At 38.7% G+C, this 26,806-nt stretch overlaps 1 protein-coding gene across 1 annotated transcript; it reads left to right on the top strand.

Moving 5' to 3' along the window:
• Positions 1-645: 645 nt before the first annotated feature.
• On the top strand, positions 646-17,639 carry LOC120105777 (probable acyl-CoA dehydrogenase IBR3). The gene is made up of 16 exons (XM_039118512.1): positions 646-1,001; positions 1,968-2,108; positions 2,276-2,407; positions 3,477-3,665; positions 5,325-5,402; positions 6,964-7,083; positions 7,207-7,305; positions 7,377-7,494; positions 9,135-9,403; positions 9,596-9,790; positions 13,111-13,253; positions 15,110-15,194; positions 15,302-15,511; positions 15,583-15,735; positions 16,912-17,016; positions 17,095-17,639. Exons 1-16 carry the CDS (start codon positions 723-725, stop codon positions 17,284-17,286), a joined length of 2,508 nt encoding a protein of 835 aa, XP_038974440.1. The 5' UTR covers positions 646-722; the 3' UTR covers positions 17,287-17,639.
• Positions 17,640-26,806: the final 9,167 nt, after the last annotated feature.

Genomic DNA, 26,806 nt, shown 5'->3' with positions numbered 1-26,806 from the left:
ATTCTATCTCTTGAGGGTTTGTTTTACCGATAGAGTTCTTCTAAAGGAGGATCAGATTGAGTTGGTTGTTGTATTTTGAGGATAAAATTGCTGTAAATTTGTACGTGGGGGGTGAATCACCGGCTGTATATCATACACCTCGATGAGACAAATCTTTTTCAATCTTTTAAATTTTTCTAGTAGATTATTGCTTTATAATATATTTATGAAATAAAAATATAATAATTTTTAGGCAAAATAGTAGTTTTCCAGCAGTTTTGACGATGCGAAATACAAAAGTTAAAACGCTACTCACGCATGATTGGATGATAGGCTCTGTATCAGCAGCAAACTGGAAGAGTGGGCCCCGTTTAGCAATTGGGTGGTTGGCCGGTCCACAATCAAATTATCGGATAAATGGCTGTTGCCTACTATCGTTGGCTTATTATATCCGGCAACGAGCGCCGAAGCCAGCCTGGCCATATCTAAGACCATCGTATTCACCCACGGAACTGGCCCAAGCCTTTCGCGACGATGATATCCATAACAGCCAACGGAAGCCAGCATAGGTCATAGAGCCGCACGGGACGGGATATCCAGTTGATGCCCCACAAGCGGGCCCTATCCCATTCCCATTGGAACAAGATATCACCCACCTCCAACGTATTAACTCCGTCCGCTTTGCTTTTTCGCCTTCCATTGACATCTCTCGCTCGGGGTTCCGAGCTACCTAGGGTTCTTCGATGGCGACGCGCACCTTCGATCTCCTCAACCCGGTGAACTCGGCGCGCCGGTTCGACGAGGCGGCGCTGCTCCGCTACGCCGCGGCTAACGTGGAGGGCTTCCCGCCGCTGCCGGTGGACCTCACCGTCTCGCAGTTCGGCCACGGCCAGTCCAACCCCACCTTCTGCTTCGAAGCCGTTTCCCGACTCTCCCCTGGGGTTGTCAAGCGCTACGTCTTAAGAAAGAAACCCCCCGGGGTTCTCCTCCAGTCCGCCCATGCTGTTGAGAGGGAGTTCCAGGTTTCCCTCTTCCCCTTCTCTTCTTTTATATCCAAATTTTCCCGGGTTGTGAGCTATATATTGGATGATTGTTTTGGGAAAAAAGGAAAAGACCGAATTTTGGGTTTAGTATGAAGTGGAATTATGGATAATTATCCTTCCTCTGAAGTAATGATTGTTAGAAATTGTGGACTTTGTTCTGGTAGCACAAGTTAAGTTAATAATTTGATAAAAGAAAAGGTGGGTTCTTTTTTTGTATTGGATGAATACATCGCCAGTTTTGAACATGTGATTCTTTAGAACATTTTCCGATTCAGTCACCATGCACGATGCTCCTTTTTATCACATGTTCGTTGATTACAAACCAGACGGTTTACAAATCATAGTTGTTTTTCCTCATTTCACCCGATCTAGCTATTTCCTGTAGCTCTTCAGTAAGATATATTAAAAATCAACAGCGAGTTTATGCTTATCAAGTTGAATTTGAAAAGGCTGGGTCCTTGGTAGTTTTATTTGCTCAGGAGTTTATATCTAGTTTTCATAACTCAATAATTGTCAACTTGTCATGCATTGTGACATATTGACGTGCCTACATGCTGATTTTCACTTTGGCCTTATGTTAATCTTAGTTCAAATACCTTTAGCTAAAAGTTTTTATATTATTTTCTTAAAAAAAAGGTGAAGAGAAGTATTCGAGTCATTGTTCATACAACAATTTATAGATGTATCTCCATTGCAATGTAATAGCTGTCATGCACTGGCCTTATTTTCTTCCACCTTTTTTTGGTTGATTATTAAAATATATGTGCATGGCTCTTTTACCATACAGAGCAAAAAGGAGTTGTATAATGATATTTCATAGGCCAATTTGCAATACAAATAGTTCTTCCATTTAATTCTGTAATTCTATTGCAGTTTCATGTGTTATTGTAGTTATTTTTCTGCCCCTCCTGTGTTAGGCATTTAATTTTTTTGATGATGAAACAGGTTCTCAAGGCATTAGGTGTTCATACCGATGTTCCAGTTCCAAAGGTTTTTTGTCTGTGTACTGATACGAGCATAATTGGAACATCTTTCTATATTATGGAGTATTTAGAGGGACGGATATTTCTAGATAATAAGCTACCAGTAAGATTCACGATCCTTTATTTTCTTGTATTTTCTGTAGTTGGTAACACTTTATCTTATGTTATTTACTATATCAAAGTGTGTACCTGGGTTAGGAAGGTCTGAGCTTGCTAATCTGTACTTTTATAGATGAATGTTTTAACCAATCCTTCATTTCTTTATCTCAGGGAATTGTCCCTGAAAGAAGGAAGGCAATATATCAAGAAACTGCGAAAGCTCTAGCTTCTCTGCACAAAGTTAATGTGGATTTCATTGGGCTGCAAAAATTTGGGAGGAGGGAAAACTACTGCAAGAGACAGGTGAGTTCATTTGGTTACTTCAGATGGCTTTATTATGGAATTATGATCTCCCTGTACTCCCGCCCATGTATAAGGATGCTTCCAAATTCTCTGGTGGCCATCTTACTAAGAAAAACCTTTTTATTAATGAGTTCATGCTCTCGGTGTGGAACCAGTAGCCATTGCCGGGATAGATTGTGAAAACTGGATTATTTATTCTCATGAATAATTTTACTGTTTTAGTCTGATTTTTTACTATTAAATAAGGTGAACCTTTTTGTTCCATGAAAGGAAGAAGTGTGGACAATATGACAATAATGGCATAGAGATGAGAATTTTGTGATGGATGTTTGGTAATACAAGTGGGACAGAGTAAACATAAGTACATCAGAGGAATTGGGAAGCTGAGTGATTCAAGGATAAAGTAGTGAAGCATCTGGGGTGGCTTGGTCATTTTCAGCAGTCTCTTATCAATTATGATGTTCATATATGCTGAACTTCTACCTCCTTATTGGAGTGTCAGCAGCATGTCTGTATTGGTCTGGTATTTGGTGCCTCATTGTGTGTCTGTTAACCTATGCAAGCTGGTGTGCTTTTGATATTAACATGCTGCTAAATGAGGGTGTTTTCAGAAGCATATATTAGATTAACCAAATAAAGGCAAAGTTAAAGTAGTTACTCCTTGAACTAGTAAAGTTGGGCCAGAATACCTTGCATGAATCAAATAAACTTAGCAAATTAATAAAGATTACTTTAGGCATATTGTTAAGTTTGCTTATAATACTAAATAAAGGGCATCCTAGTCGCTCTTGCCATTGTGGAGTCTAGGTAGGGTCAAATGTACACAGCCTTGCCCCTGCGTTTGGAGAGGCTGTTTCCATGTTTCGAACTTGTAACCTTTATATTACAATAGAGCAACTTTTCCGTTGCGCCAAGGCTTACTCTTGCTTATAATACTGAATGTTGTAAATATCGCTTCCACCCCATCTAGAACTATACCAGGTCTCTTAATAGACTTGTAGACTTTTAGATGAACATGAAGAATTAATATTGATATGCTTCAATGAAAATATTCTTTTGTTTGTGATAGGTAGAAAGGTGGGAGAAACAATATCTTGCTTCAACTGGTGAAGGAAAACCTGATCGAAATCCTAAGATGCTGGATCTGGCTGGTTGGTTGAAACAACATATTCCACATGAAGATTCTTCAGCATCATCAGGCACTGGTCTTGTTCATGGGGACTTTCGGATTGATAACCTAGTCTTTCATCCTGTCAAGGTTGGTAATTTGCGTATTTGCTCAAACGTTGCAATTGCATCTTGCTTTATTCAAACAAATAGCTGCATTATACCAGGGAGAGTAAGAGGAAGAGAGAGAGGATATCAGTATTGTTTTCTATGCCTATATCTCTCGGCGTGCATTGAATTGAAATATAGATAATCATATCTTGTCAGCAGATGGCCATTTTGGATAGCTTTATAATGAAAATCGATATCTCTATGCTCTACACTTTTAATTATTATGTTTATTGTGTATACATTCAAAATTATGGTTCCTTTTTCTCATGAAGAAAAACTAAAATACACTTGTTACATCTTAACAAGCTCCGTATTACAAACTAAAGAAAATTATTAAGGTATGTACATCTTACAAAAAAGCTATGTTTGAACTAGTTTATGTTTACAGACACTCAGTACATCTTACAAAAAAGCTCTCTTTGAACTAGTTTGTGTTTACAGGCACGCACACACACATAATTGCATATGCATATGAGTGATCCCCAAAAGCGCAAGTTCGGATCTTATTGCTGAGGCCATTTTATGATTTTTTTTCTTTTTTCTTGATAAAACTTGATCTATCTGGAACGACGAAAGGGGAGAGGAACATTATGATAGGCTGGCTCTTGTATGCCCAAATGTTATCATATTATTGGAGGTCGGTCCATCTCTTCTCCTTTCCGACCACAATAACAAAATATTGTTGGATAGTGGGATAGTCCCACATCCGATAGGAAAGGGATATTAGGTGGCCTGAAATACACATGAGCCCATCGACCTATCAACTTAAGCTTTTGGTGCTGGATTGCTAACATTCTATTAAATCTGGTTATCCCTTAGCTGTCCATTTCGCTTTGTTCTTCTCTCTTTGCTTTTCATGTGTTGCCCTTCTTCGGGTTTCATCCTATTGGTTCTCCACGTGCGAGGGAATGTTGGAAAGTGGGGTAGTCCAACATCGGATAGGCAAGGGACTTTAGGTACACATGGAAAGCAATGGGGGAGAAGGGAGCAAAATTAATAGCTAAGGGGTGGCTGGCTTCGATACCATGTTAGCAATCCAGCTCAAAAGCTTAAGCTGATAGATGAATGGGCTCATGTGTTTTTAAGCCACCCAACATACCTTGCTTGTCCGATGTGGGCTATCCCAATCTCTAACACCCCTTCGCACATGGAGAACCTGCAGGGAAAAATCCGAAGAAGCGCAACAAGCCAACAAGTGATAGGAGGATGGGCTCGTGTATTTAAGGCCACCTAAAGTCCCTTGCCTATCCAAAGTGAGACTATCCCACTCTCCAACAAAAATTACTGGAATGAAGGATGCAACTTTTAACCATGGCTCTTGTGAGGGTTCTATAGCATGTTGTAGTTGGCTATTGCTTTCAAGCTATCTAAAGATGAGTAATGGTAATCTCATCTTTTTTGTATGCCTGCCAATGGGTTAATGAACTAAATTTGTAGCATTTCTTCTAATACTTAACAGCATTTTCTTTCAATATGCCTTTTGATGTTATAATTGGCCCTAAGACATTGACACTGGACAGCAATTAGTTTGAGGTCCAGAAAAGTGATGAACGCCCCTTGGAGTTAATAAGCACCTGATATACTGCTATTCTGATATTTATACAAGAAGGTTAACAATTTTCTTCTTTTTCCTCTACAGGATCAAGTTATTGGTATTCTTGATTGGGAACTATCAACTTTGGGAAACCAAATGTGTGATGTTGCATACAGCAGCTTGGTACTTTCTCCTTTTCTTTCATTCTTTTGTAATTATATGTATACTGCTTTATTTGTATTATATCATTACTACATTTTCTGTAATTGATGATATTCATTTCTTGCATAACATATTCACTGTCACTGTTTTCGTTGTACTCATTTCCTTGTCCTATCTTCTGGTATTAAAAGGATTTCATGTCATCATGGATTGCGTTGTCATTTCTCTAATTCTAGGAGGCTATTAATTATGTCTCTAAGTGTTTAATAGACCATGATCCTTCCATATTACTTTCACGTGGTGAAAATTTGATGTATCAGGATTCAGGTGCTTTAATTTGTTTGGAGTAGTTTGCCGCTTCCAAAATTTACTTCAGCTACTTTCAGAATTTGCAATAATGTAATGAATGAGTGATGGAAAAACATATGGTTAAAATATGCCAAAAATTTATGTAGAACATTAACATGCTTTACATGTGCCTACGATCATATACATGGATTTCTTATCCAGGTTGTGCTAAATATTCTCGCATTTAGGTTAATGTATGTGAATCTTATTAGTTTGAGTTGTTCTAACCAGGGCATCACACCCTATTCAATCATTCGAATGCTTGCTTTCTCTTTCACAGTCACTTCTGAATGCTTCCACCCTCTTTGCTGCCACCCCCTTTCAGGTCAAGCATCATTTATTGCTGAAACCAAGGTCTGCCAAATTGGCCGAACCGCCTAGTTTGGGCAGTAATAGGAAATGAGCTGGAACCGCAATGGGACTAGCCGAAACTGGTCCCTTTCGGGCTGGAACCGGCCTGAACCTGTCGGAACCAGTCGGCTAGTCCCATTGCGGTTCGCACCGAGTCAAGTAGCATTGTGGCATTATTGCCACAGTGCGGACAATAATGCCACCAAGTGCGGCCACCAGCTAAAGCAATAAGATGCATCATTTAGGTTAAACCGGGATCATAGAAACATCAAAAAATATCAAAAAAAATCAAGAAAACATCAAAAAAATATCAAATGAGACTTAAATTCATTGAAAAAGTTTGAAAAGAGTGATTACCATTAAATTTTTTTGAGAATTGCAAAAAAAAAAAAAAGCGCCCTACTGGTTCGATTCGACACCGAACTGGTACCGAACCGTACCAGGAGCCGACCGGTGCAGGTTCCGGTATCGGTTCGCAGACCTTGGCTGAAACAATTTGTTTTTCTAAATTACTGCTTCTTAGGTGCTTCCGATACTGATTTTTTTTAACTATGCTTCATTATTTTTGCATGTGCCGCCGATTCAGGCAGCTAAAATGTGGGTTAATCATTTTCAAATGTACTCTGCTCATGGGTAAGAAACATCATAGTAGATACTGCAAAAATCCGTCACATGTATCATAGTGCATGTCTGGTATAATTTCAATCTTTCCATATTGTTTAATCTGTACTATCATGAATTTTTAGCTCTATATAGAGTTTATAATTTGTAATTATTGTCAATTGAAATATTTTAAAATGGAGCCTGCAAAGCATGGAATAATTGTCTTAAAGCTTGTTAATACAGTAGTGTTAATTCAAACTTGACTTATTTCTTTTTGCAGCCTTATATTGTGGATATGATGCTAGTTGATAGAGGATCATATGGAGGATTTGAAGTTAATGGTACTCCAGAAGGCATTCCTTCTCTAGCAGAATACCTGGCCGTATACTGCTCTGCTTCAGTAAGCACTGACTTGATGAATCTGTTTTTAGCAATCTTCTTGTTGCAACTTCATTTATCACATTGGCCTATGGTCCCCTAGATTCTTACTGTTGCTAACCTTTTTATCTGAAATTAATCTCAGGGAAAACCTTGGCCAGCTGCAGGCTGGAAATTCTATGTTGCCTTTTCTTTGTTCCGTGGGGCATCTATTTTTGCAGGAGTATATCACAGATGGACTTTGGTATTCACACTCACTAATGCAAAATTTCAACATGTTGTTTATTTGTATTTAAGTGCTGAACAAAAATGCAGGGTAATGCTTCTGGTGGTGAGCGTGCTCGATATGCTGGAAAACTAGCAAATGTTTTGATTGATTATGCATGGGCATTTATTAATCAAAAATCTGTGCTTCCTAGTCAGCCTCCACAAGGTAATTATGTTATTAAATTAATTTCAGATCTTGTTAAGTGGTTAAGCAGTTCTTTTTCATGCCAATAAATATTAACTTCTGTGAGCATTCTTGTGTATGTTAGATGTTCTGGTTTTTTTCTCATTGTAAAGAATTTCTGTCAAATGGAGTTTTAAATCGTGTTGTTACTGAGTTTTGAGGTCCTGTCAGAACTGTTTCTGACACAGTCTTGATTATTGACTTCAATCTAAATTTTCAAAGTTCTTTTAAAACTTAAAGAGGAAAAGAAAATATGGAAAATGTGAAACTCTGAGATTGGATAAAAACATTTGGAAGTGTAGAAGATAGAAGTAAAGAATGAAATAGAGGCTATATGCTTTATTTTTTTTGGAGCGGATATGGAAAAGATATATGATGGAGGGATGCACTATGCATGTAGATAATAGTAATCATATAATATGATATTTTGTGTTTTTCTCATAAACATAATATGATATTTTGAGACTGGAAAAGATTATTTGTTAATATATCTTAAAGACTATTTATATCAATCATGGGACCGACTTCATTCATCAGAAGCATATTAGATATTAGAGATAATCTGCTTATTAGATATTAATATGTAGAAGGTTTACTGTACTACTAGAAGCATTACCTGGAACTTAGGTTATCTTCTTAGGATGTTGCTGGCAAATGATGATAATGCTCAGTATTCATCACCAATTATATCAGCTATACCTTTTCTATTAACTTCCATCTGGGAAAATTTCTCAAACAAAAACCATTTATGTTTTCATAAGAGTGCGGACCGACTTGAAGTGGACAGAACCACCTCATTGAACAAAACCTGATTGAATGAACCCTGATAGCTTAGCTGTAGTTTTAAAACTCTGGGATTTTTCAAAGCATTAAACTTTGAACTGTCAAAACCATGTGGTTTAGGTGATTTTGCCTATACAGCATCATCTTCCTAAAAAATTATCATGGTGCCTCATTGTTGAACTACTCAAAAAGAGTATAAGAATTGAAGGTATTGGAAACTCATTTAGAAAAACTTATGCTTTCAGGGCATCAATTACTGTTTATATTGTTTACTAAATGATAAAATTCACTTCAGATCTCCTGCATGCTTACTTTTTTAAGGTCATGACTGAGTGCTGAATAACTCCATCTAACAATACTCTTGATAAGCACTATATTGTGAAATATGCTGTTAATTGTTGTTCCAAGTTCAGCTGTTCTGTGGCTTAGGTTGACAGTTGCGGTACTCCTTGTAGAGAAATAAATGGCATAAACGAACTCATATGGCATATCCTCATAGTTTGAGGTCGACTCGGTTACTGTAGTGATTTGTCTGGGTAACTTCTGTTCTTTTATGCTCATTTTATGACAGCTTGGTAGCAAATTAATGCCAGTATTTAAGTCTTATTTTTCAATGCAGAAACCCACATTGTTAGAAGAAGACCTTTATGCTTGAACCAAAATCTGATCTCCTATATTTTTGCACCATTTTCATTTAGATATCAAGATAAGAAACTTAATTTTTGTTCATAGTCTGCATGTATGGTTTATAAATACTATATCAGGATCTTTTCGACACTAAGATTTTAGTTGTTTCAGAGATCTACAAACATTTCACTCTTGGGATATGATGTATTCAGGTGTTCTGGATTCAGAAGTTTCTTGGAAAAAGTTGGATAAAGAGAAAGAATATTCATACCCTGCAAAGGGGCAGGGCAAATTTGTACCCAGTCAAAAGGTTTTGGAACTTCGTAATAAATTACTGAAGTTTACGGAAAATCATATTTACCCAATGGAAAATGAGTTTTACAAACTTGCACAATCAAATGCACGCTGGACAGTTCATCCAGAAGAAGAGAAATTAAAAGAGTTAGCAAAGAGAGAAGGCCTGTGGAACTTGTGGATTCCTGTATGCATTTTATCCATATACTCCTTATTTTTGTTTATCTTCGTGGGCCTCTTATATATGGAACAAATTTTGTTGGTTTTGATCTATTGCTTTCTATTCTATTAGTTTATTTTTAAGCAGTTGCTGCTTGGTTATGAAGTGATGCATATTTTATTGGTAATTAGTTGTGTATTGACTGTGGTTCATTTGCAGTTGGACAGTGCTGCTAGAGCAAGGAAACTGCTTTTTGATGGAGAAGATCATGTTTCTTCAGGATATTGGAATGATCATTTACTAGGTGCAGGGCTTTCGAACCTTGACTATGGATATTTGTGTGAGGTTATGGGCCGTTCAGTTTGGGCGCCACAATTTTTTAATTGCAGTGCACCAGACACTGGCAATATGGAGGTAAATGAAAGCACCCATCAAAGTTATGTCCCTTTTTTCCTAAATGCTTTAATGACTGTGTTTTGATCTTGTGAACCTCTTATAGTATTTGCCATAGTTTCAGTACGAATGTCTTTTATTAGCAGTGGCATTAATTCATGTTTACAGTTTATTTTGCTTTGTGACTGCTTAATGTTTACTACATCGATGAATTACATTGTTATACATTTGATGGATTGGTTTGTGATATCTTTTTATATTGATAATGAAGTAGCAAAATTTTCTTTTGCTCCCTTTATGGTGACCTGGTCATGAGGAGACTCAAAAAGAATTTGGAAATACTTAAGTTTGCAAAAAACTCTAGTTCGGGACTGAATTTGGCTCCAAATGGAAAGTAATGAGTATTTTTGCATGAAAGGAACATGATCTGTAATAGGTGGTGTTTTTTTACTAATATTTCATAGGCACCAGAGATATATTTTAGTTTAAAATTATGCATCCAGATTATTAGATGGAAAATGTCCTTGAGAATCTTCATTGGAGTCAAACAATTATTTGATGTCTGACAACTTCAGGAGATTTTCTTTTCCTTAAAAATGACCTTAAAATTTTGTGTAGACTTTTAAGCATCAATACTGCAGCAATTCATATACTTAAATGACAAGCCAAACCACTACTTTTTCATGGCAAATAAAGCAAGAAAGTGAGCTTTCACGTTTAGGGCCTATTTGGATAATCCTATTGGATCCTCAGGATTAGAAACATGATTACTAGGATTACGGAATATAAGGCCTGGCCTATCTTATGGTAACTAGACCTTTCCCAGCCCATTCCTGCAGGAAGAAAAAAAAGACCTCATTGTTTTTTTTTTTCCTATGGGATTCGGACCGTCCCACTTCAAAACTATTCTTAGGAATTTTATGAATATAAATCTAGCCTAGCCTATAGCATGTGATCTTGCTGGTTGTATTGGCCCAATTCACGAATCCTACAGGATTTTCAGCCTAATCCTATAGGAAAATTCGAACAAGCCCTTAAATGTAAGGATCTTGAGCTATTGAAGTTTAACGAAAAAAGCAATACTGGAAACTTTTTAAATGAGATAAGAGATGCTCAAATGATCACCGCACAATCAACTAACATAATCTTTATTATGACTTGTTATAAATAAACTGCCTCCACTCCCCCCAGCCCAAGTGACCTAAGAGTCCCTACCTGTAGAAAAATGGGTTGGGCTCAATTTTTGCTCCCTGAAGCCCTATTGTAAAGACCAAACCTTATTGGGCTGCTTGGGAACGTGTTGGAAAGGAACTGTGGCCCAATTTGAGCTTGCCCTTGCCTGCAAATAGTGTCCAAACTCTGGTCAGGTTGGGCCTAATACCCTCAGTCTGGCTTTGAGCCTGGTCAGCCTTGGACCTGAGGTTTAAACAATGGGCTCTATTCAGGCTTGAGTCTTGCCTAGCCCATTGGTACCCTGGATGTGAATGATCCTCCGTAACATAAACAGCTTATATTGTAGACATTACATACTGTTCGCCATCTTCACTGCAGGGTTAATGGTCGTATCATAGTTTATATGCCATGCTTTTGGATGAAGCTTTCAGCAATGCTACTTGGGCTTGGGTACGAGTTTTGGGTTGTGGGCTTGTGTAGATCCTTCAAATCTTTCCAGTTTTGGGGTAAATCAAAGGATCCAGGTTACAGCATTTTGCCAAGCCATCATTGGCATGTTGAGTCTGTTGATGCACTTGTGGGCTGGGACTCTTCTGCTGGAAAAGGAGTATGGTCTAAGGAAAGCTGAAATATGCTTTCGTCAAACATGGGTGCTTGTCATTTGGATGCTAGACATTATTTTTATAGATAGCCCCTAAAACTTGTGGTACCTGTTTGGCATGAACAGCTACAGGAAAAAAAATCTCTAAGTTTCTAGATGCTATGACTCAATTTTGAGAAATAATGAGCAGTTGCAATGCATGCATCATGCCCTTGGGATGGTGATGCAATATTGCTATGTCAAAAAGCTTAGCAGGGCAATGCATTGGGGGGACAATCAGCAGAAGGATGACTGTAATAGAGTGACCCAGGGAGACGTGTTTAGGTTGTAGACTTATAGGGGTTTAGTCTCACATTCGTACTCTGAGTTCATGTTGAGGTTGTAGACCATGATTTGGAAATTTGATTCTAAAAGTACTAATGAAATATATAGTAGATTCTGGAAATGATGATCAATTTCAACCAAGGTCGGCGGAACCGTCCCGAGCCATACCAGTAGCTCACCGGTACAGTTTTGGCAACAAAAATGAGATCCGTTGTCGGAGCCGAAGATGAAGAAGGAAAGAGAGAGTGAGCGGGGGAGGGAGAAGGAGGGTTGCGGAGGCTGTGGCCTCCGCTAGCCCCCTGCGGCCCTCCGCCGGCGTCCGCCACCCTCGCCAGCCACTCTCCATCTCTCCCCCTTCTCTCTCTCTCTTTTTCTCTCTCCCACGGTACCGTGCCCTCATCGGTATAAACCCGTCACGACCTATACCGCCTTGTGCTGCCGAAGAACCGGTACGGTGCCCGGTTCCGGTTCCTCCGACCTTGATTTCAACTCTATAATGTGGTGATAGTTGCTCGCCATTTCCTCCACACCTCTTCTTCACCATATCGATAATACAACTGAGTATAATGTGATCCATGATTTGATATAAAAGCTTATAAATCCTTTTCAACCATTAACACATTATACTTAAATAAATATGCTGCCATTGAGGAAACTAGACAATCTTTGCAATTCCTCTTGGATATCATTGTATCTCTCCTCACCTTTTGTTTATTTTAACAATATGTTTTTTCAAGGTCTGTTCTTCTTGCTACAAAAAAAGGGGGGTTGAGAGAGAGAGAGAGAGAGTAAGGTCAAACCATGATCTCATTTCTACTGTTCTACCTGCGGTCATGTTGTGATTTTGGAAGTATCCTGACTGCTTTTCTTTGCAATTCCTCTTGGATATCATTGTATCTCTCCTCACCTTTGTTTATTTTAACAATATGTTTTTCAAGGTCTGTTGTTCTTGCTACAAAAGGGAGAAGAGGGGGGGGGGGGGGTTGAGAGAGAGAGAGAGAGAGAGAGAGAATAAGGTCAAACCATGATCTCATTTTTACTGTTCTACCTGCAATCATGTTGTGATTTTGGAAGTATCCTGACTGCTTTTCTTTGATAATTAAATCCATTGCAAGCAGAGTGTAGAAGAAAGAATATATAAGTTCAATATAAGTTATTGAGTCTCAGTGCTTTGTCAAATTCAATGATTGCATATAGCATGACAATAAATGTTCTGATTCCTGCTATGATTTTCTATTTTTAGGTATTGTTGAGATATGGAACCAAGGAACAACTTAAAGAGTGGCTTATTCCTTTACTAGAAGGGAAAATTAGGTCTGGATTTGCAATGACTGAGCCACAAGTTGCATCTTCTGATGCAACCAACATTGAATGTTCGATTACTAGGTAAGATCATATGGCAGGTTGAAACAATCTGTGGTTTTAAGACGCAAATTTCTTGCCAAAGACTATATGTTGTCTTCCCAGGCATATCACCTGCACAATTGTTAAACTTTTATCATTTGCGTTCCATTTATGCTGCAAGCGTTTGGTTCATCACTGTTTCTTTGGTTTATTTTCTAGTTGGAGTAACATGCAATTTGCAAATTGTTTACATACATTTTCCTGTTCATCACTTGGTACTTCAGTAACTTTTATTTTTGGTACAGAAAGACACTCTCATAATGGTACAGTTCCGTTTAAATTGGGATGTTGGTTGGGTAATCGTACTTCAGTCCTTTCTGATCCTTCAAATTTGTTTCTCATCATTTTTACATCAGTTATAGGTTATTTCCTGTTACAACAGCCAGTACCATATATTTATATCAAATAATTATTTGCCTGATATGTATTATATACTTGGTAGTTCACTCTATCCTCATTCTGCATACTCAAGTAATGCATTTTTTTTTCAAATTCAATTTAGTTGGCTTTTCTAGTTAAATGATCTATACCGTGTTTTAGTGAGCATAGACAGACTTATGGGCACTGTGTTCAGATTTATCAACTTAAAAACATTATCTCAATGTCTTTTGAGTTAAGTTGTTTTCACTATGAACTAGAACCAGTCAATATTAATGAGAAGGATGGAAAGCATGCTGTGTTGATTCCGAAGGAGGGTTAGACTTAGAAATTTTATATAAATGTGATAATTGATATAATTTAAAATGGTTTTGGTTGGACGAATAATCTAAATAACTTGATCAATGATGTCCAAGATCTTATATGAGAATTGTACAGCAGGCCTAGTTCCAGCAGTTGAGCCTGCTTAATGAATTTCCACTAGAACTTGCATGTTTGCACTGTACTTGATGAACAGAAAGTAAATGTTTGAGAGGAAAAACTTTTGCTGTTTTGCATGTGTTATTATTGATGTGACTGGCTAAAGTTGGACAAAGCGAGTTGTAAATTGGAAGATGAAAGAATGTACAAAACCATCAGGGTGTTACGATATTCGAACAAGAACTGAATTATGGCAATGTGATGTGAATACTTATGAAGCAAGATTTCCTTTTGACACCCATGAAAACTCGGTTTTGGATGAAATTTTGAACAACAGTTGAAAATAAAAAGAGATGTAAGGCTCTCTTTTGACTGTTTTACGAAGTTACCATGGGTGGAGCTGCAAGTGCTAGTTTGGGGTATGTCTCAGGCATTGGCTGATAAAGAATTGCATCCTGGTATTTAGCTTGGACCTTTTTTTTCAAAAAAAAGAAAGAAAGAAAAGAAAAGTTATTGCTTGGATCTAACTCACTGGGTTTTTGAGTCTAGAAATGGGGGAAATGAAGAAAGGAGAAACTAATGAAGATGAAGAAGAAGAAGAAAGATAAAAATTTTTTTAATGATAAAAGGAACGAAGAAAGATAGAAGAGAAATTTGGCTATGGCAATAAACCTTTTTAATGATAAAAACCTGATGGCCTATAATGATGGGAGATCAGTTCCTTTCAGATGCACCTTTTTGTGGGGAGAAGACTGCAGTTGGCCTTACATGGTCACCAACAGAAAGAATCACTTGTTGTTTGTTCATCTGTGAATTGGATCACATACTTGTATACTAATATAATTATATGGACTCTTCCTATGAAAAGAGTTGTTTTATTTCATTTTTTTGATTTATTCTTGTTCTTGCTCCTCATGTGTCATGATTCATGAAGTTGAATCATTTACCGGTTTTGTTCTCTCATTGATTGGCAACTGCCTTAGTATGCACCCAAAATGGATTTTTACCTTTAGCTGTTTCTGCGATGATGTTTCATGCAGACAAGGAGATTTTTATGTCATAAATGGAAAGAAGTGGTGGACAAGTGGAGCAATGGACCCTAGATGCAAAATTCTTATAGTTATGGTGAGTTAAACTATTGTCATCACATGAGGTGCTGAGACACATGAATGATGTTATCTTTCTTTTTCTTGTCACCCCCAAATAAACCAAAGATATGAATTGCCATGCAGGGAAAAACAGATTTCACTGCTGCTAAACATAAACAACAGTCGATGATTTTAGTAGATATCAATACTCCTGGTGTGCAGATAAAGAGACCATTATTGGTCTTTGGTTTTGATGATGCACCTCATGGGCATGCAGAAATAACTTTTGAAAATGTGCGCGTGCCAGTAAAAAATATCCTGCTTGGAGAAGGACGAGGGTTTGAGATCGCTCAAGTAAGCATAAGTTAATATCTTCTTAAAGAGCTCCTAACACTTGAAATACCTGAACATCTTCATCTTTGCAGGGTAGGCTGGGTCCTGGAAGATTACATCATTGCATGAGACTGATAGGAGCAGCAGAACGTGGCATGCAAATGATGGTTGAAAGGGCTCTTAGAAGGAAAGCCTTTGGAAAGTTGATTGCACAGCAAGGTTCCTTTTTGTCAGACATTGCCAAGGTAATCTTTTTGCTGATACATCCACTAAACATAGCCATAGGTTTGGAGGACTTAAGTTAGCCACCTTAATGCAGAAGGCAGAAAACTTGAGAACTAGTGCTTTGAGTGTCTTGGAATGAGTGGACTGCCGTCATTTCTTAAGATTGTACCATTTAATAGTGCTTATGTGTGATTCTTTACACAGAATCTTTATAGAAGTGAATGTATGCTTGAAATGAATGCATGTTATAAACCCCATGTATTCTGAAAATTCATGTAAACCATACATTCTAGCATATTGATATTTGCATGAAATCAATCACAACCTATGAGCATCCTATTCCAAGCACTTAAAATCTGCTATCCATTATTATGAAGGAGACTACCTTCTCAATTTGGACCTATTTGGTGGGCAGGGGAATTGCCTGGAAAGCAAATTTCCTTTTAAAAAAACTAGTTTTACATATCTTTGTTTCCATAAAATATTGAAAATTTCGTCATACTTAATTTCCAAATCCCTGAAATGTTTTCCATTGGAAAATTCTATTTTTCCTTGCAACCAACCAGAAACTTAAATGCATGCTGTTTGAGATCTTTCTGCATGATTATTGTCCAGTTTATCTTAGGTCTTCACTTATTTCATATCCTTCGACATAGTATTTCCCCTTTCCAGGGCTGCAGATTGTCTCTGCACACACTTGCACCGTCTCAGTGAGTAACCTTATAATCTGCAGGTCATGCATTTACTTTATTCTTGACACTACCGGTCCTTCCTTGACCATCCAGCATGTTCATGCATGAAACAAGTATATACCTGGGCCCTTATTATTGCCCATTATGTGAACTACTCTTCTTCAGTCTCAAATGCATGCAAAGAACAAACCGCATAGGTTCACATCCACTTTTCTCCACCCTTTTTCATTGTATTAGGATCTATATTCCTGACCCAGAATTATTTAATGATAGAAATTGGCAAAGTGGAACTGATTGTCATTTCTTTCATCATAATCCATATTCTAGTTGAAAGAAATAAAATTGACAATTGCTCTTTTCTATTTGTAGAATATCCTTAATGCATGTAAACTCTTGCAATTTTAATCTCTTTGTGCGGCCATTTTGTAACATTTGGGTTATCTTAATCTAGTGTCTTTGTTGATGAAAAATGCTGACATCATGATCTGTCATTGGGGTTTGCAGTGTCGAGTAGAACTGGAGCAGGCAAGACTCTTAGTTCTGGAGGCAGCTGATCAGCTCGACCGGTCCGGGAACAGGAAAGCCCGTGGAACTATTGCTATGGCTAAGGTAAAATCATGAACTGTACCTGAATATTCCCATTCTTCCTACTGGCTTGAGAAATAAAACCAATCACCTCTCTGGCAGGTAGCAGCACCAACGATGGCCCTGAAGGTGCTCGACATGGCAATGCAAGTTCATGGTGCTGCCGGTTTATCATCGGACACTGTTTTGTCCCACTTATGGGCAACCGCGCGGACTTTAAGAATTGCCGATGGCCCCGATGAAGTCCATCTAGGCACCATAGCTAAGCTAGAACTGCGAAGAGCCAGGCTATAAGACTCATGTTGTGAAGACCTTGATCTTGAGGGATGCCTTTGAAGGCACCCAGTTCTGAAAGATACAGGGTACACAATAAAATAAAATAGAACCAAAATAAAGCAGTCAAGAGGCAAGAGGCAGTCAGGACTTGAAAGCTTGGTGAGCACATTGGATGACTGGTGATTTCCTATATTTATGATTGCAAAGGTGGATGTTTCTTCAACTCAAACATTTTTCCAATAAATAAAATTTTGGAATATACCTCGATGTAGATTAAATACACTGGCATGGATTTGGATGTATAAACATTGATTCATTGCTTGAAATGAACTGGAAATCTCTATTGGAAAACCATGTTATACCAAATTTTACAGCTGGGGCTTTTTTTTCGCTTTTACTTGGTATTCTCGAATTACTTCCAGGCCTGAATTTGTTAACAAGATTGGATTTGATGCTGCTTGAGCTCATTGCAACTATTCTTAAATGCCTGTATCATGAAACATTTGTATGTTCACAGTGGAATCAGATTTGCCCATTTCAGTAAAGCTCAGCTGAAATTAGTGCTATCAAGTGGGGGTTGAACCAGATATGAAATGAAGCTTCTTAAAGCTGGGAACGGGTTATATTTTTCCTAATTCAAGTTGACCAAGGTTTGATGCGTTCTCGATCACTTGTCTCACTTAAAGGCTGATGCGGTCCTCCACGGCCTTTATGTTGGTTAGGGGGGAAATGATGAGATCGGCAAGCGCTCATTATCGCTATGGGAAAAGAGCATGCCTGTATGTGTGCATCAGTCTATGCATGACCGGTTCCTTTGGTCTTCTAGCCGTTATTTCCTTTTAGACGGCCATTGATTCAATTACAGTTAGGAAATGATGGTCATCTCATGATAATTGATTTGAGGTTGAAAAATTAAATCCATACGTGACAATTAATTTATGTAGATCAATGTTTAATATGCCAGTGCCTACTTAAAGCTTGGCTTTCAGTCATGTATCCTGAAATTAGAAACAAAACTAGCATACAACCCGTGTGATGTGTGGAGTATGACCTTTTTTATGTTTATGTATCTAACTACTCTTGAAATACAATATGGCATTGTAATGAATTATAATAAATAGAAAGCTTTGATAATTAAATATTTGTTATACATTAAGCTATGAATTGTAATGATGGTTGTGCAGGAATTTTTATCATTAATATTAGTATCCACATAAAAAGCAATGGACGCTAAACTAATTGAGCCTTCGTAAAGAAACTTTTATTGGGCATCATGAGTACCACATCCATGCAATGTACGAAGTACAATTTTTCTCTCTTTTTGGTTATTCTTGAAATGTATTATAATGTAGAAAATTATAATGAAGCTTTCATTGCCAAATTTTTATTGCACATTAAGTAAAAAGCTAGGTTCCATTGTTATTGTTGTCTGTTGTTTTTTTTTCTTTTATTTTTCTTGGTGCAAGAGAGGGGTGAACCCCATTACGAAATGAACAAAAATAGAGGCCACAGAGTTTCCTTTCCTTTTGATTCCCGTTCTCCAGCAATATCTTCGAAATATTTTCAAACTCCAATATTCTTCCTCCTAATTCAAAAATTTCCTACTAGGTGGATTGTTCTCCAATCATCATGCATAGTCTCATGGTTTAAATTGCTTTATCTAGTCTTTGGACAAATGGTCTCAGACTTCTCCTTTTATTATAATATATTCATGTATTCGGTATCAAAAGCTCAAAGGAAAGGACTATTTTGTGTAATGAACATACTTTATCAGTACATATAGTGCTTTTGTTAAAGCATACATATTATATACTTGATATCGCTTTTGCTCTTGGAGGATGGGCGGGTGGAGAAGTTTTTATCCTTTGTCCTAAATATGTAGTGTCAAGATCCTATATGAAAATTTGAGTATTTAGATGGATGAGTCCAAAAGTATACTAGTACTATAAGAGTTCTTAACCTATATGGTGTAGGATTATTATTCCTTAATATCCTCTCCCACGTGTAGAGTCCGAGGGATACAATCTGAAACAAGGGACGACATATGGATTAGTAAGTAGGATCGTGGTCTCTGATGTCATGTTAAAATTCTATCTAAAAATCCGATCCTTTATCCTAAATATATAGTATGGGTCCTTGGAAGTGTTCGCCGCCACATTGCACTACTAAAAATGTTGAATATCCATGAATCCTTGATTATTGAACACGCAAGTACTAATTTTTACTAGAAGATTACTACCACCATTCCATCTTATTTATCATTTAAATATCTTTTTATCATAAAAACATGTGTATTTTTTTTATCAAAATTTGGTACTGCTTTTATTTTTTGTTTTATTTTCAAATATAAAAAAAATAAATTATACTGAATTAATATGTATGATGATTTTTTGTTTAAAAAAATTAAGTTTTTGGTAGCAAAAATGTATTGCTTCCAAAGAACTAAACATAATGCCATCTTCAACATCAATCTTCATGCAGCGTAAGCCGTGTTTTATTAATTTGCAGAGAATAAAACACAAAATGACACCACCACCACCTCCAAACAGGCCGTAGGTTTTTAATTCTCATTAGCCTATGTACCTCATATACCATCTCTTGGGTTTGACCACAATGGTCGCTGGTGTTATTGGGTGTGATTCAATGATGACCCTGTCAGGGGAATGATGACCACCAAGTAGATGGCTGATTCTGGTATCTGCGGGAGCCGCATCTTGATGCTTAGGATTCCAATCTTTGAGCACCAGTCAGGGATTTGTCCCTCAGTTTGGGCCTTTTGGCCGCAAACTCACTCCTTGGTGCTTTGGATTCTCATATGCCTTTGAAAAGTCTTGGATGTCCCGAGATCACAGGCAGTGGCCATTAATTTTGGCTTTCACTGCAAAAGTCTGTTCTCTCTCCCATGCTTGTCTGACTTCTGGAGTGCCTTCTAGTCTAAAGTTCTATTAACTAAATGAAAAGATAAAGTTTCCCAAGATGTACCCTTGTTCCTCTTTAGTCCTTGCATCCTGCTCCTTTCTCCTTTAGGTTGCAGCCAAGAATCTATCAAGGTCTCTGATCTCTGAGGTTTTTTATTCTTCTTTTGATGTCTGTACTCTTTTTTAGTGCTCCACAATATTGGCTCTTGACAGAAATTTCAGCTTATTGGTTTCTTCCACTTATGTTACAAAGGGGAATGTGGGCAACTGCCTATATGGGGTGGGAATTCCTTATGGTTTAAATTGGATGGATGGAATGTTTTATGGTCTACCATGTTGAGGGATACATCTAGAGTCCTGCCCCATGTTATGGGGAGTACTGCACCCATGTTCTAAATGCTCAGCTCCACATGGATTGATGCACATTCTCTGCTGACAGATGATTGGAAGGCCCACATCACATGTCATAATATGCTATGGTTCAGTCTTATCAGAACCAGTGATCAATTATGTACTCAATTCACATGTCCTTCAAACCATTCCTGGTCTATGTCTGCTTTATATTAGACAAACCTTCGGATGCGTAGATGGATAAGCTGCTCAGAACTTTTTTTTTTTTAAAAAAAATCTCTTTTTAAAATGGGGAAAAAAGCTCTTATCTAACCAATCTTCATCATTTGCATATAGTCCATGGAGTTCTAGACTAATTCTCACTAGCTGCTTGTGTCCGGTCTCTGCACAGAACTTTTCTCTGTATCAGTAGGCATCCCACAAACCAAACACATATCTCTTTATCCATAATGACTCCAGAGAAGAATGGGTTCTATCCATCATTTCATGTCTAAAGTTGACGAAGTAAGAAAAATATATATATATATATATATATATATATATATATATATATACATATAGAATTTAGAAACACAGCTTTTAACAGAACAAATGAAGTTTTCAAACCTCTTAGTCAGATTATGCAGTGTTATCATTATTTTTCAGCTATAAAAACAGAAGTTGATCATACACCATGCCTCACCCTCTTTGATGAATGATGATTTTTAGGTGAACTTTTAATTTAGTGGTGGTTCCTATCTGTAAACCATGTATGAGATATTAACCCAAGCCAACATAATAAAGCTGTTCATATTGCTTATGCTTGACCAAGTTGTAGAGACGGATGGTCTTCAATGTGGCAGAACACTTTTCAGTTGTCAGAGGTCGCTTAGTCAACAAATTCACCGACTAGGAGACTGAAACAGATATTTTTCCCCCTGTCAATGCCTTAAATCCCGGCATTCCATGGAGCCTCTTTTAAGGGGGTGGCATCTCCATATGGATACAGATATAAAATATTGCCAATGCCTTCCTTTTCTCTTTCCAAGTAATGTGGACTTCGCCCCAACTACGAAGACCAAAACAGCATCAGTGGGCATGCCTTCCTTTTCTCAGTTTTGTCGGGATATTCGTTTAGCAAATTTGTCGAGATGGTTAGTGTCACGCCCCAAATTCGGATCATGACACGGCCGTGCTATTGCAAACCTTTACCCGCAATAACATGCAGCCACTTAAAAAAAAAAAACTTCAAATGTTTCATCAATAAAAGATTGATTACAAAGCATCTAAAAATAGCAACATTTAATGTGTCATTTTCTTTCCCGATAACCCTGAAGCATGTCACGCTCCTCGTTCCTAGCATCTCCTATTCATCTGTAAGAACATAAATAAATGGGTATGAGCTATAAAGCTCAGTAAGTAACCATGCATAATCTTATCTGATCAAGCATAATATTTTCTCATACTAGTGCATTAATTTAAGAAACTAACAGTTGTAACAAAGTAAGCATTTCATATAACAAACCAGTCATAAAACTATGCATGTCCATTTATGCAACTTCATAAACATGGATATGCATCATAAAACTTTTGTCATTATCTCATGCTTTGAAATCCGTACTCGTCATTATTCATGCTTTGAAATCCGTACTCATCATTATTCATGCTTTGAAATCCGTACTCATCATTATTCATGCTTTGAAATCCGTACTCATCATTATTCATGCTTTGAAATCCGTACTCATCATTATTCATACTTAAAAATTTGTGCTTTCATATGATAGTGCAGCTATGGTCACTATTATTACCCGTGACAGGGTCATAATCTTTACCAACTATTATTCCTCGTTGGCAGGGTCTAAGCCAAGCTATTATAACCCGCTGGCGAGGGCCATAATCTTTGCCAACTATTGTTCCCCGTTGGCAGGGTCTAAACCGAGCTACTATAACCCACTGGCGAGGGCTGTATGCCGAGCTACTATAACCCACTGGCGAGGGCCGTATGCCGAGCTACTGCAACCCGCTGGCGAGGGCCATAATCTTTGCCAACTATTGTTCCCCGTTGGCAGGGTCTAAACCAAGCTACTATAACCCGCTGGCGAGGGCCGTATGCCGAGCTACTGTAACCCGCTGGCGAGGGCCATAATCTTTGCCAACTATTGTTCCCCGTTGGTAGGGTCTTCTTCCAGTTACTATTACCCACTGGCGGGGGTCGTAAAGCCAAGTTACTTTTACCCACTGGCTGGGGTCGTATGCCTAGTTACTGTTACCCACTGGCGGGGGTCGTGCATAGCGATTTGAGAGTTCTTAAAAACATATCATGCTTTTTATAAATCTTTTCTCATCGGTACATTGGAAAGTGTATAATGGCATCATGCTGAATAAAATTCATGATCATGCTGAAAACTTTATTTTTCTTTCCATGTATCTTTCTACATCATCATAATCATGTGTAAATAATATAATAATCATGATGGATGCTATTTATCCAAAATCATGCAATCATTTGCTAACACATGTTGGATCCTAATTTTGTGAAAATATAAATAATCATATACAATTTCATAACAAATAGTCACAAGTATTTGATAGAACATAAGATTATATCCGGGTTACTTACATTTTTCACAATTCATATACACAATTCCAATAATACTTTTTCATCATATAAAACGTGATACATGATCCATAATAAGATTAAGACAGGTTACTTACATTAATTTGCTCACCAAATGCTAATTCTCCAATACCTAGCAATATCATTAAATTACATGTTACTTGCACATTTAATTTCTTTTTATTTATAATCTTAAAATCATTTACAGCCCATCCATAGGACTCAATTTCATTTTCGGGTCCACAGCCTAATTCAATTTCTGGTACAGGTCTGGGTCAATTGCATACTGATTCAGATCTGATTCAATTTCTGGTTCAGGTTTGGGTCAGCTTCTGGTTCAGACTTGATTCAACCTCAGATTCAGGTCTGATTCAGCTTCTGGCTCAGTTACTTCTGGGTTTAAGGATATTGGGCTCAGACCAGGCCCAGTCCGGCCTCGGGCCTTTAAAGCCCAATTCATTTGAAGCCCACCACCGAAATCGGCCTAATTCGGCCCACAGTAATTTTTTATTTTATTTTATTTTTCTTTCTTCTTTTCTTTTCCTCCTTCTTTTCTTTTCTTTCTTCTTTTTCTTTTCTTTTCTTTCTTCTCTTCCCTTCCCGAACCTTCTCTTTCTTCCTTTCTTCGTTCCGTCCCGATCTCCTCCTCCTCCTCTCCTCCCCCGCATGAAGCTAGGGGCGAGCTCGGAAGGATGCTCGGGATGAGGCCGGCCCGAAGCCGGCGGCACTGCAGCCAACCGGCGGTACCTGCAGCGGCCGTGGCCCGGCTGGCCGCTCCCCTTCTCCACCTCCGATGGAGGAGATAGGGCACGGGCACCCCCCAAGAAGCAGAGGAACCGGCCGAAGCCGGTGGTGCCCGCGTAGCACGCGGCCGACGCCCGTGATCGGCCTGACGGCATCCCCGGTGCCCCGAGTCGGCGGCGGCTATGGGCAAATAGAGAGATCCCCCTTCGGCTCTTCTTCTCCAGTCATCTTCGGCCAGAAATCAAACCGGTTCCAGCCATGGGAACCGGATCTACTCCAGCCGAGAGCTCTTCCGTGTATTAGAGGTAGGTATACATTTAGGGTTTTTTAGATCTAGGGTTTTAAGGGAAGGGAAAGCCATCGTTGAGTGGAGGGGAAGGTTCTTCAGCATGGGCCGTCAATGGTTTCCGGTCAACCGATCCAGTGCCGGATGAATGTCGCCCATGATGAGATCTTCCCCTCTACTACATCATTTTCCTACCCATCTTTCTCTGTTAACATCTCCTAGTTAGGTTAGATCTAGCTTAACAGCATGTCAATGGAGTTAGGAGTTTACCTAGCTTCGAGGAGCCGTAAAGTGTTTCCGGCGAGCTGTTGTGCCTGCTCCGGTGGCGCAGTGCGACGACGAGCTGTCAGTCCCCCCTCCTCTGGTGCCACTGCTATCTGGCTCCTTGCACAGAAGGAAGAAGGTGAGGAGTAGGGAGAGTGTAGTCGATGGGGTCCTGTACTTAGGACTCCATGGGTTTTTATAACCCTCCATCAACCTCAGAGGGTTGGGGGACCGCGGCTGTTAGGTGGTTATAACCGCCTCAACAGTTGCCGCCCTCCACCTCCTTCCTTCCAAAATTTCCAGATGGACCGTCGGCTTTGGTCCATGCCGGTCCATCTGGTCCGGGGTTTACAGTTAGTTGTGTATGAATTGGAAGAGATATTTTTTGTGGGGGTAAAAGGAAGATATATTCACTATGGTATTGGACTCACTAGATCCTGACAGAAGTTATATACACATACGTGTGTGTTTCCATGTTCTACGCCATTTACATGCTTGAATTCCATTTCCTGAGAATTAGCCACTTTGCGTTGCAGCTATCATGAGTTTGATTCCACAATGAGGCCATGAGGTGGCAATCCAGGAGTGCTTATGGGACAGGGTCTCTGATCCTTCCTATGTCTCCAATAGTTTGCTCTCCTCAAATGAATTCCCAATAGTCATGGGCATCGAGCCGTGCCGGGCTGGCCCAGGCCCACCGGGCCACGGACTAAACGGGCCGTGCCTGGCCCTGCACGTTACATCATAGCAGCACCACCAAATGGTGGAGGCGGAAAGCAGCTTCAAAAGAAGGGCGGGTCACGGCCCGCTCAGCCAAAAACCCAAGCCCGGCCCGGCCCTAGGCCCGTGGATTGGCGGGCTGGGCCCGGCACGGCACGAGACGGGCCGTGCCAGGCACGGCCCATGACGGGCTGCCAGACGGGCCGTGCCAGGCACGGCCCGTAACGGGTCCAAACGGGTCGTGCCTGGCACAGCCCGTCTGGCAGAAAAATTCTGCTCGTTACGGGCCATGCCTGGCACGAGACGGGCCGTGCCTGGCACGGCCCGTTTGGACCCGTTACAGGCCATGCCTGGCATGGCCCGTCTGGCAGGGGGCAAGAAAATAGCCGTTTCCAACGGCTTTTTTTTGGTTTTTTTCCCAAAATACCCCTCCCAACAGTCCAAAAACGGCTAATTTGAGGGGTATTTTGGGAAAAAAATTTTGGAGTCCTATAAATATCCCTTTTCTCCCTCATTCTCACCACACCAAACCAACTATTCTCTCCTTCTCTATTACTACTATTTCTCTCTTCTAAAGTGCTCTTCTAGCAATTTAATTTTTAGTTTGCATTTAGCAAGTGTTCAAGTGCTAACAAGAGGAGGTTCCTATTGAGAAGAGAAGGTCACTCCTGTTGAGAGCACAAGAGGAAGCTCAGAATCTCGGCTCTACCTCTGCCCTCTGACCCTCTACTCAATTTCTTCTTGTGGTTAGTTTTTATTTTTTGCATTCATCAATTTAGATATGTCATCTTTTGAGGAAAGTCATTTTGGCATTCCTCCTGTTTCTGAGGGAGAAGAAACTAATCCCCAACCCCATGTTCCTAGTTCCTCTAGAACTAGTGAACCGAGTGAAGATCAAACCTCTTCTCGTAAGAGGACTAGTGCTGTATGGAATGAATTTGATAGAATTATGGTTGATGGAGTCTGCAAAGCAAAATGTAAAAAATGTGCCAAACTTTATAGTTGTAGTAGTAGTGGAGAAACAGGCCATTTAAAAAGACATCAAGAGAGTCATAGGGTGCATGATTCTCATGCTCAAAGTATCCTTAATATACAAGGGGGATCACTTGTAGGTAATTTTGCATATAATCATGAAAATTAAAGAAAAGCACTTGTAAAATGGATAGTTAAGGATGAATTACCTTTTAGTTTATGTGAATCTTTTAATTTTGAAGAATATGTTCAATTAAACCTACAACCTGCTTACAAAAGAACTAGTAGGCGTACATTTAGAAGAGTAGCTATGACTAACTTTTTACCAATGAGGCAAACTTTAATTGAAACACTCTCTACTTTAAATGTAAAAATTTCATTAACTTCTGATATTTGGTCAGCATCTATAGGTAGTAATTGTTTTATTGCCATTTCTGCTCATTATATTGATAATGATTGGCAATTAAATAAACGTATTCTTGCTTTTCGTGTTTTTGATTTTCCACATTCTGGGCAACAAATTTCAAATGCCATTTATCAAACTGTATGTTCATATAATATTAATGATAAAATTATGTCTATTACTTTTGATAATGCATCTAATAATAATTCTGCTGTTACATTATTAAAGGACTCATTGCATCCCATGTTAAATGGAAATTTATTGCATATTAGATGTCATGTCAT

This window comes from Phoenix dactylifera, unplaced genomic scaffold (assembly GCF_009389715.1).
Source record: "Phoenix dactylifera cultivar Barhee BC4 unplaced genomic scaffold, palm_55x_up_171113_PBpolish2nd_filt_p 000366F, whole genome shotgun sequence".
Taxonomy (NCBI): domain Eukaryota; kingdom Viridiplantae; phylum Streptophyta; class Magnoliopsida; order Arecales; family Arecaceae; genus Phoenix; species Phoenix dactylifera.
Note: the sequence above shows the minus strand (reverse complement) of the source record. Positions and strands in the feature narration are given on the sequence as shown.

What these genes read in the sequence shown, in the direction of transcription:
- LOC120105777 (XM_039118512.1), top strand. Translation starts at nt 723, where the DNA reads ATGGCGACGCGCACCTTCGATCTCCTCAACCCGGTGAACTCGGCGCGC. An exon ending in TGTGGAACTTGTGGATTCCT is followed by an intron (nt 9,404 to 9,595) that starts GTATGCATTTTA and finishes GTTCATTTGCAG; the next exon opens with TTGGACAGTGCTGCTAGAGC. An exon ending in GAACTATTGCTATGGCTAAG is followed by an intron (nt 17,017 to 17,094) that starts GTAAAATCATGA and finishes CCTCTCTGGCAG; the next exon opens with GTAGCAGCACCAACGATGGC.